Source organism: Solea solea, chromosome 17, assembly GCF_958295425.1.
Source record: "Solea solea chromosome 17, fSolSol10.1, whole genome shotgun sequence".
In the NCBI taxonomy this organism is placed as follows: domain Eukaryota; kingdom Metazoa; phylum Chordata; class Actinopteri; order Pleuronectiformes; family Soleidae; genus Solea; species Solea solea.
The window spans coordinates 17,988,079-17,999,146 of NC_081150.1; the positions used below are offsets into that span (position 1 = coordinate 17,988,079).

At 38.4% G+C, this 11,068-nt stretch overlaps 1 protein-coding gene and 1 non-coding gene across 4 annotated transcripts; both read left to right on the top strand.

Moving 5' to 3' along the window:
* Positions 1 to 81: 81 nt before the first annotated feature.
* LOC131444212 (microtubule-associated protein RP/EB family member 3-like) lies at positions 82 to 9,776 on the top strand. Of its 3 annotated transcripts, none has more exons than XM_058614426.1 (9): positions 82 to 172; positions 3,202 to 3,260; positions 4,719 to 4,846; positions 4,950 to 5,095; positions 6,129 to 6,288; positions 6,409 to 6,450; positions 7,411 to 7,547; positions 8,372 to 8,524; positions 9,224 to 9,776. In XM_058614426.1, exons 3-9 carry the CDS (start codon positions 4,726 to 4,728, stop codon positions 9,296 to 9,298), a joined length of 834 nt encoding a protein of 277 aa, XP_058470409.1. In that variant the 5' UTR covers positions 82 to 172; positions 3,202 to 3,260; positions 4,719 to 4,725; the 3' UTR covers positions 9,299 to 9,776. The 3 variants fall into 3 exon arrangements, with proteins under 3 accessions (XP_058470409.1, XP_058470410.1, XP_058470411.1); XM_058614427.1 differs by having other exon boundaries at positions 4,722 to 4,846; XM_058614428.1 differs by lacking the exon at positions 6,409 to 6,450 and having other exon boundaries at positions 9,224 to 9,775.
* On the top strand, positions 3,601 to 3,688 carry trnar-ucu (transfer RNA arginine (anticodon UCU)). The gene is given in 2 exon segments: positions 3,601 to 3,637; positions 3,653 to 3,688. It is a non-coding gene; the product is annotated as a tRNA-Arg (tRNA).
* Positions 9,777 to 11,068: the final 1,292 nt, after the last annotated feature.

Consider the following 11,068-nt stretch of genomic DNA (forward strand, 5'->3'; position numbering starts at 1 on the left):
AAAACGCCAGTTTCACTCAACACAACGGCGAAATCGTGCAACTGCTACGCGCAAGCGCACTCCCGGCGGCTTTAGGCAGCAGCAGCAGTCTCGCGGCAACTGGCTGAAGCGACTCAGCGACAGAGAGTAGCTCATCATCTGAGACAGCTAGACGGCTGAGAGAGCCACTCCGGTGAGTCATTTCTACTCAACTTCACTTTAAATCTCCACATTTATGTTTTAAATCAGTTTTCTAGTGACTCATTTGATTTATGGGGCAGATAAGTAGTTTAACCAAGCCGTAGTTTCACTGGTATTGTGCGTGTGTATTACCGAAAAGGCCTCCAGAGGGGGGTAACGTTAGCCTTTTTTAGAGTCTCGTATTGACTTACACTTTTATTTCCACGCTGCTAACGCAGCCACGATTTAACTAAAAAAATAAAATGCGTGCGTTTTAAATGCAGCATTTATTTAAGCGAACTGGAGCTCAGCTCGCCAGCTAACGGTGGCGGTTAGCAGGCTGGAGGAGCTACTAGCCGCGGAGCAGTTCGAGTTCGGCCCTGTCACACACGGTCACAGCCGAGTCTGTGGCACCGTGAGGCGGCCACGACGTCAGCTGTCACAACACGAAGCGGAGGAACCGACGGCGAAGTTTGGTTCACACACGGCAGAGTTTGCGTGTTACAACAACGTGTTTACATGTCTGTGCACTATTACAACATTATACAGCTGCGTTTCCTTTAATCTGCCAACACGTCAGTGATTAATATACTATATACATTATATATAGCTCATTCATAACCACTAAAAGTAACAATAAAGTTAAAGTGCTTCACAAATAAAAACATACCTTTATTTTTTGTCATGTCATTTGATATCGATATATATCACAATATAAATCAAATCACTATTTCTGTAAGCCTGGGCGATATGGCTTATCTGATTATCTGGATATTTTTAGTCTATATACTGATTTATGAGATATATGTGGCTGATTTATATGCACATATTCTGTATTACATGAACTTAAAATACAGTTATTACATTTCGTTTCAGATAATTCTGATTAGACCTACTTCTGTGGCTTTTAATGTCAAATTAAGGATATCTTTTGTGTGTTTGAAACAATGAAAGTGACTATAAATGTGATCAAATTCAGCTGTAACACAAATAATTAGGCCTTTTAATGTATATAGTATTTGATTTATGATATTTTGTGTATTTGTATGTGTAAATGTATCCAATGTAATGAATATGTTGATTATTAATGCAGCAGCCTTTAAAACTAGGAAAAGTCATCACAGATTCCTTATCACGATATACTAAATGTTGTCTCATGTCACAAGATAAATATAATATCCATATATTTACTAGTGCTACTGTTTCTGAGGACCACAATTCAAACCGTACAATACAACATACAATAAGAAAAAAGTGTTTAAAAAGTTTACATTAATCAGTATTGTTCAGCACATTCAATGTGGAATCGACTAATATATCCACATAACAAATTAAACCTATTCCTATTTATACAGTCTTGCCATATGTGTGGAAACAAACTTAAAGGGACAATTCTGAAAGGCTCACTTCATAAAAGTTACATTAAGTCTACAGTATCTGCACAAAATGTTCACAAGTTTTCACTGACTTTTCCAGGAAACTGAAGTTTTTTGTAACCCACTCATGCTACCACACCAGAGTCCATAGTGAAAAACAGCATTTTTAGCTCACAGGGACACAGGAGCTGCTGGTCTACTGCTGCCTCATTTGATAAGTTTGTCACTGAGGTTAATGCAAACAAAGGATTTCAAACATCGAAATCACAAACTAACACGTTTGAATCTACTGCTGGATTAACAACTCCTGTGTGCCGTGGTGTTAAATTGTTGATTTTATCCATGGACTTTGGTGCTGGGAGAGAAGGGGGTTCACAGATTTCATTTTCCAGCAAGGAAAAGGCATTTTCAGACTAACAGTACAGTGAAATAATAAGTATTTCAGTAAGACACATCAGGCTGAAGAGTGTGTGTTACCCATAGAGAGAACCTTGCAGATTAACCAGTGAAAAAAACAAAAAATTTGCAGCATTTTTCCAAGTGAACAACGTTGGCACTGTGCAGCCCTGCACTCAGGAAGTGATTGCTCAGCAGAACATCCTGCGGCGTGGTGTTTACTTTGGAGGCAGCTGGTTCACAGGGAAATGCCTTGATATTGTCAGATATTTCCTTATCTTGGTCTTTCATCGAATCGACGATGACTCACTTCATGCATCGGTTTAATGTCACACCCACTGGTGATCCGAGCTGCGTGCTTGAACCATGATGGGTTACGGCATGTTGGACCTCGGCTAAAAGGATTAGGAGAGATTAGTGGTCTAGTGGGTGAACTCGTGAGTGGTGTATATTGTCACCTTTTTGAGGCGCTCTGGACCATTGCAAAGCAGGTATAAATAAAGTTTAGAAATTATTTTTGCAGCTTGGGTTGTGTTCGGTTATCGCAGTGAAACATAAATACATTTTGCAAAATTACTTATTGAGAATACTAAGCCTCAAAATGTTCTTTTGTGCTTATTTTAACCATAAAATGGCCAGAAAATGTCCTGTGAGTAAGTGTATTTGCCCATATTTCCAGAATAACTTTCAATATCTGGCAGTTATTTACAACTTACTGCATGTAAAATAGTGTGTTAACAATTTAATAACAGTGTAAAACATATTTAGGGTGACATTTGTTTGAGTCTGTTTCTCCATGTTCGAAAAAACAGACGTAAAAATTTAAACTACTGTATGTACAGGCAGTTTTTCCAACTCTCCTCTCTGGCGACAGAGACACTGATTCGCCGGCAAGTGAAATGACCATAATAACCACATGTTGTGCTTGGATGTGCAACTTCTCAGCTTTCAGAAACCGTTTTCCGATAGCACAAAGTAACCACCTAGTAATTACGGTAATGCAAATGTGTCATCTGCGATATGCCCTGTGTTAAAGGGTTAATATACAGTATAACAAGTAACTAAAAAGAGTTTACTTATTTTACACCCACAGTTGTATATTTACAGAACTGATTGTGTGTGACTTCTGTGTGTAGGGGCTTTTCTCCTGGATATAACGCTAACATTTGTTGTTGGCCGTCAACATAAATAAGGGCTTATAACCACCAGCATGACAGAAATAAATTGTGTCATAAATGGGACGAATAATAATATTTTTGTTTGTCTGCAGGGTGTCTGTGAGGTGGTCCAGCACAGCCTGATTCAAACAGTTCACACAGAACAGTGCAGGTGAGCACAGTGTTTTTTTTTGTTTTTTTGTATATGGTGGCTCTTAAAAAATACATGAAAATGTAGTGACGGGACAATATATTATTGTGGGTTAATTGCGATAGAAATTATTTGTAATATATTTCAAAAGTGAGTTTGTGGTTAATGTAAAAGTTTTGACCCGACTAAAAAGTTTGTATATTAAAATTTTTTTATTTACTTTAAATTTATGGAAATAATAATAACAATGAATATATATATATATCTATATGTATATGTATATGAACACACTGTTGGTGGAAGTGGTGGTGATGAGGTTTGAGGCTTTAAATTGTTACCATGACACGTTGTGGGGACAAGTGGCTCCGTGGCGCAATGGACAGCGCATTGGACTTCTAGGTTAAGATGAAGTGATTCAAAGGTTGTGGGTTCGAGTCCCACCGGAGTCGCATTTTTTTTCTGGCTGCCGAGTGGAAGGGAAACGGGCGGCTGTAACTGGACAGCTGCCTGTTCTAAATTCCAGACGGATCAAGTGCTCCCTGGGTGCAGATAAGTGCTGCCGACTGCTCCTGTGCCGGCTCCTGTGTGTGTGTGTGTGTGTGTTCACGACTGGTGTTTAAAAAGGATGAGTTAAACACAGAGGTCAAATTCAAAAGACGCTGTTCTCTAAAAAGGGCCTCCTTAAAGGTTAACCAAAAAGTGGAAAAACAGGGATTTCAGACACAATTAAGTTATTTGGAAAACTTCAGGAACTTCATATTACATACAGTATATATACAGCCTTACAATTCCTATTTTTCAAAATCATTAAATCAAATCAAATCTCATCAAATCTGCTCTTAAAAGACACAGGGTATGTCTTTAGATAGCAGCATCAGCACTCATTAGAAAGACATTAGATTAGGCAGTTAATGTGGTTTGATAAATGTAATATAACTTCTTCTTCTAATGATTTCTGGATTCAGGCTGTTTCTGTTGCTTTATATCCTTCCATATAGACGACACATGGAAGATGAATAAATTATTCATATATTGTGCAACTTCAAAGAAGATATCAAAGTCAAAAAATCCAAGGAAACTCTCTTTTCAAACCATTTTCAAAAGATGCCTTTAATGTCATGGAGTGGTCATGGTTAAAACCATTAAAAAACAAACAGGCTCAAACGTGTCGGGGGTGTGTTCTCCAAACTTATTAATAAGACTTGAGGCTGAAACGTGTGTTTCGTCTTTGTTTCTGCGTGTTTTCCCCCATTCAAACAGCAACGCTTACTAAAGCTACTGTGAGTCCAAGAAGCTCTTCCACACAGAGAGTTTTTAATTTCATTTTTTAAGGTTTACTTTCTGACAGTTTGTTCATAACTTTGTTACTTTAGTTACTTTAGGAATGAAATTATGTGACGCCAGTTCTCTTCAGTAATCTGAGACTCCGACATCTGATATAATCTGTGTGTGTGTGTGTGTGTGTGTGTGTGTGTTAAGCAGGAGGATGGCGGTGAATGTCTACTCCACCTCTATGAACGTAGAGAACCTCAGTCGGCATGACATGCTGGCGTGGGTGAACGACTCGCTGCAGCTCACCTACACAAAGATCGAGCAGCTCTGTTCAGGTAAACGCTGTTTTATTTGGATGTCAAGCTTGCCATTGAAGGTAAAAAGTACATCTATTTATTCATTCATTTATTCATTCATTCATTTATTTATTCTAAAAAGGCACTGCTTACTGCCAGTTCATGGACATGCTGTTTCCAGGCTGCATAATGTTGAAGAAAGTCAAATTCAACTCCAAATTGGAACACGAATACATCCACAATTTCAAGGTTTTACAGGCTGCGTTCAAGAGAATGAATGTGGACAAGGTGAGAACACGAACACACACACACACACACACACACATTTCTAAAAATAAACTAGGTCCAATAACTTAAATAAAGTTAAAAATGAGTCTCGCGCAACAAAGAAGTTCTCTTGGACCTCAGGCTTTAAGTCACTCAAATTATGACCTCATTTACAAAAATGAATTATCACTTTTAAAAGGCTTAAAAATAGAACGATTATTTTCATAATCGATTAATCTGTCGATTATTTTCATAGTCGATTAATCTGTCGATTATTTTCATAGTCGATTAATCTGTCGATTATTTTCTCGATTTATCGCTTGGTCCATAAAATATCAGAAAACCTTAATGAACCTGTTATGATGTTCTCAAATGTCTTGTTTTGTCCACAAACCAAAATGATTCACTTTTAATGATTCTTTGTTATCCAGAGCAAAGAAATGAAGAAAATACTCACATTTAAGAAGCTTAAAAAATCGGAAATCTTGTTTTAATCATGAAAAACCTTCGAACCGAGTAATCGATTTTTAAAATACTTGTCAATTATATTTAGTAATCGATTAATCGATTAATTGTTTCAGCTCTACTTAAAAAACAAAGTATTTACTGTTTTAAAGTGATTGTACACTTATACAAACTTATGGGTAGTATGTTCAATTTCTGACATTAAACACTCCTAAATATTGCACACAGGAACTTTAAATAATTATATAATTAAATAATTCTGAATGGCTAGTTTGGTCAGTCGGGAGCTGGTCAAGTGAAAAAAAGTAAGAAAAAGAGATCAAAATAATAATATTTATGATCATATTTCGTATAATTTCAAAATTAAAGTGTTTCTTTTGATATAGAACGATAAATAGTTCCCAATATGAACATATTAATGATGCAAAATGTCTTCTAATTAAGTCTTTTAATTAAAAACATACAGAAATAACCCAATTTGATTGCGGAGGCCGCTTGTGGCGCTCGGGCCGCAGGTTTGAGACCTCTGTTCCCAACTGTTTGGCCAGAGTAATCTTGTAAATGATGTCCCTGTCTCTTTAACACTTAGATCATCCCGGTGGAGAAGTTGGTGAAGGGCAAATTCCAGGACAACTTTGAGTTCCTCCAGTGGTTCAAGAGGTTTTTCGACGCCAACTACGACGGCAAAGAATACGACCCCGTCCTCACGCGGCAGGGTCAGGAGGGATCGGCGCATCCACCCAGCATAGGTACGACGCATGCATGAACAACACACGCGTTGTGTGCGTGTGTGTGTGTGTGTGTGTGTAAGATGCTGTTTTAAGATACGCTCACCTCTTCATGCCCCCACCACCCCACCTCTAACCCAGGTGATCCCATTCATCACAAACCCAAAAGACCCTCTCGTTCAGGTAACATCCCCTCCCATCAACCATGTGTCTGTGTGTGTGTGTGTGTGTGTGTGTGTGTGTGTGTGTGTGTGTTCATGCTGATGAGTTATATTCTTCCAGGCCAGTTTAGATGAACCAACACCAGCATCATGTCAAATAACAGCTGTCAGTACCACAGTGAGCATGGTTGGTCTCATCCAAACTGGTGTGACAAAGAAAAATAAGCTGTAAAAAAAGGTCTATTCTGATATTTTGTGGCCTTTGACTGCATCTGTGGAATTGTGTGCACCTACAGAGTTCAGGAATTTAACTTTTTTTTACAGGTTAAAATACAGTTTTAACCATTTTTAAAGGCAGTCTCTGCCTTATATTACAAGATGGTCCACAGAAAAAAAAGACTGCGTAAGTTGAGTTAAAGAAACATTTATTATAAATCTATAATACAGTTTAAATTCACGGTTCAATGCTCTATATAGGGAAGAAATAAACTCACAGTAACTCAAATAAATTGATTTTTTAATGTAAAGATGTCCTAAAAGTGTCGATCTGTGAGTCTGTGCATGTGTGCGTGTTTGAATTCTTTTATCTGCGTGAAACAGATGTTATTTTGTTCATTTCTGTTTCACACAGACATGTTTTCTTGTGTGAAAGCAGCCGATTATTAACAAAACAATGTTGTGACTTTGCTGCGACATGCTTTTTCCTGTCCAATCACATACTTACACATGTGATAATAAAGAAGTTTGTGTTGAAGAAGTTATGAACTGTTGACAGTGACGTTTTCCTCCTGTGGAGGGCAGCGTTGCACCCCGCAGTCAGGACACACTCTGTTTTAACAGCTACAGTGAGTAAGAATAGGGTGAATCTGTTCACAGTTACAGCGATGTAAGTGATGTAAGGAGTAACGCACAACGTAACAGAAAGACTCCACTGATGACCGATTGTATCCTGGTGTAGATAACGTGTGTCTCTGTCTTCCAGCCTCCATGAGAACGTCGCCAACGACACCCAAGAGCGTCCCCACACCGCAGAGGCCGGCCAACGTACCGGCGGCCCGCAGGAACCCTCCCGTGACCCGCAACGGAGGAGACGCCGACCTCATGGAGCTCCACCAGCAGGTACCTCACCTCACGACTGTGCACAACTGCCATTTAATGTGTCACACATGCACTTCCTGCTCAGTGTCACGTTGACTTCACCAAATGATCAATACTGATGTTTCACAACAAAGGACATGTACAGCTGTTAAAATATGGTAATTAAACAGCTTTTCTTTGTTAAGCAACATTTTTATCTGTCTGGATTTTTAGTGTGTTTGTTATTGGTCATCACTATATGCTACATGCTATTTAATTTATGATAGACGTCAGTGTTTCCCAAAGACTAGCATGACCAAACTCCCAATATCAATCGTGACAAAAGCCCATTTGTACATAATGTTGCGACTCATTTACAACCGTTTTGTGTAAAATATCGCTAATATCGCTTTAGAATCGGTAAACCCAAATTATTTCCAAAACTTTCATTTTATGCACGATATATTAAACTTTAAACAAATACATTTTGACTAAAACATTGGGAAAGTTCTGCAAATTTGATTGGGGACCAAAAAAAATCACCCGTGATCCATTTCTGGGTCCTGACCCAGTCTTTGTGAATCACTCCTATATGCTTTCACACACGTGCACACATTTATTGTATTTTACCATTTATATTTATTTTTTTGCTATTCCTTACTACTATTTTCTATTCTTTTATAAACTTTATTTTCTAAACCTTTTTTGCTTGCTTATCTCTGCTGTTTCTATAGCTTTGAATAAACACTAATCTCAAATATTTACTGGTAATAATGTGGCATTGTTCCTTGGTTCATCTATTAATCTATGTACATGTATCTGTTTGTTATCGTTAACTCCCACTTTGCGGCCTCTCCTCCCCTCAGGTGCTGGAACTGAAGCAGTCTGTGGACGGACTGGAGAAGGAGAGGGACTTTTACTTTGGAAAGCTGCGGGACATCGAGCTCATCTGTCAAGAAAACGAAAGCGAGAGCAGCCCCCTCCTGAGCAAAATCCTAGACGTACTGTACGCGACAGAGGTAAACGAGGTCACAAAATAAATCCAGGCAGCCTCATTATCATGATGGTCGTAAGAGTGCTTAGCAACTCGTGGTCTGTGGGCCAAAACTGGGCCGCCAGCATTAATATTCGGCCCGGTAGTTGAACTCAAAAATCAGATTATGTGAATGAAAAAGATTAAGTGAGTCAAAGAGCAGTTTTAAGACACACGTTTTACATTCAAGTTACTTTTATTAAACCAACACGTCTCTTAAATTTGACATTTTTGTACAATACTGAACAGTTTACATTAGAAGAAAGAAGGTTAGTAGAAACAGGTTTTGCCTGATAAAGATATTCAGATATTTAGACTGTCCTGAATTAATAGAACACAATGCAGTGTCCTTAGAAAAGTAGCTACACAAACCAAACCTTACATTGGACATAATGAAAATGACTTACTTTAAGGTGAAGACATGAGACACAAGCTTAGGGTTAGGTTATGGTTAAGGTCAGGGTTAGTGGTAGTTATGGTTAAGATCAGAGTAAGTTTCCAGGAAATGAATCTAAGTCAATGAAATGTCCTCCAAAGTCATGAAAACCAGTGTGTGTGTGTGTGTGTTTTTGGGTGTCTCTCCAAGTAGATGTAAAGACAAGGTAACGAGGGTGAAACCCTGTAGTGGTGTAGAAACTTGAAATAAGGTTTGTTCCTACTCTGACCTTGAGTTTTTCTCTGACAGGACGGATTTGCGCCGCCAGAGGATGAGGAGATCGTCGAGGGAGCAGGACCAGGTGCGGACCAGGACGAGTTCTGAACTCTTTTCCTCATCATCACAAATCATCAGCTTGTCCCACTCTCATCTCTCACCCCTTTAACCAAACCTCATCATTATTCTCATCTGTCCTTTTTATTTTCATTTACCCGCCCCTACTCATACGTCGTCTTAACTCTTTGTTTTTGTAAAGCCTAGCTTCCCAAACTCGCCCTTGCAAACAAAAGGACACTAAACCTGGACTTGTCTGGCCTAAAGGACTTGTCTCACTCGACTTACTCTTAACAGAGAGGGGGGAGAACGCGGCACTACGGGGGGGGGGGGCTACTTTAAGTCTTATAAAGGTTCAACATGAACGGTAATGAGATTACAGGGTTTTCAGTGCTGACAGTCGGAGCCGATAGTTGCTATAATGATGTATCGAAAACTTGCAGGAGGTCACTTTCTGTCACTGTGCACTCTGACCGGTGACACACACACACACACACACACACACACACACACACACACACACACACACACACACACACACACACACACACACACACACACACACAGGGATCGGGGTTTATATATAACAGTATGAAACCACACAATATTTTCTGCACATTGTGTTCGGTTTCGGGCAGAAGATTTCACTCAAGTGAGATTATGAACGGTTTTAAATCCCCTTCTGGAGGAGAGGCCTGCACACACACACACACACGTCATATAAGTATATATATATATATATATGTGTGTGTGTATATATATATATAGATATGATAAAAACATATCAGATAATATGAAATTTCTCATATTCCCGTTCTCATTCGTCAAAACACAGATGGATTTGCTCTTCTGACAGCTTGTTTTACGAGACAGCATGATGTATTTATGTTTTTATTTATTTAATTTTTTTTAAATCTGCTCTTCAAAGTTTCTGAAAACAGTGTTGGATTCTTTTTGGATTTGAAAAATAAATGTAGCAAAAAAAGATAAAAAATGATCCACAATGCCAACAACGCAGTGACTGGCTGTTTGCCAGGGACACACAGGAAAATGCAGTTTTATGTTATGTCTATTTCTTTTATTATTTTTTAAATTTGCACTGAATTTGTCCACGGCCAAGTCAGACATTGGTAGTGTAAAGAACCAGTGTAAAGAAAAATTATTTATCAGACAAACGTCAGGATTTTGAAATTCTATGAATGAACAAATGTAAAATAATGATTAAAAAAAGGTAAGACAACAGACTGACAACACTAATGTTTGACTGTGTTGATTGAGTTAAACATTTTAGCTGCTATCCTTCTCCTTTTCATTTGCCGTATTTAATTAACAATGAGTTTATTTGCATGGGGGGGTAAAAACGCAACCGTGGCGCGGCTGCTGCCCCGGGGAGCTGTGGGTGTGGTTTATTGCGACTGACATAAGTCAAACATGGTCTGAGAACAAAAACATCGAACACTTGGATCGGACCGTTTTTTGTTTTTTTTTTTGTGTTTTTTTTGTAATAGCAGCCATGTGATAAACCGACATCGTTTGGAGTTACAGCTGGAATGCAATAAAGTTCTAAAGTTCAAGAAGTGTGCTGTCCGTGGTGTTGTCATATTGTTTAAATTCATATTTAGGTTATGGAAAACTGGGTCGATCAATATTGTTTTTTTCCAGTGCCGATATCAATACTGATTATTACTCGTTAATGAGGCCAATAATCCGATATTTGGACCAAGATATGCGCTGATAGTAAAATGAAAATGAATGAACGAATTTCACAATACTTTGTTAATAATAATAAACTCTGCCTTCAATGTTGATCAAAACATAAAT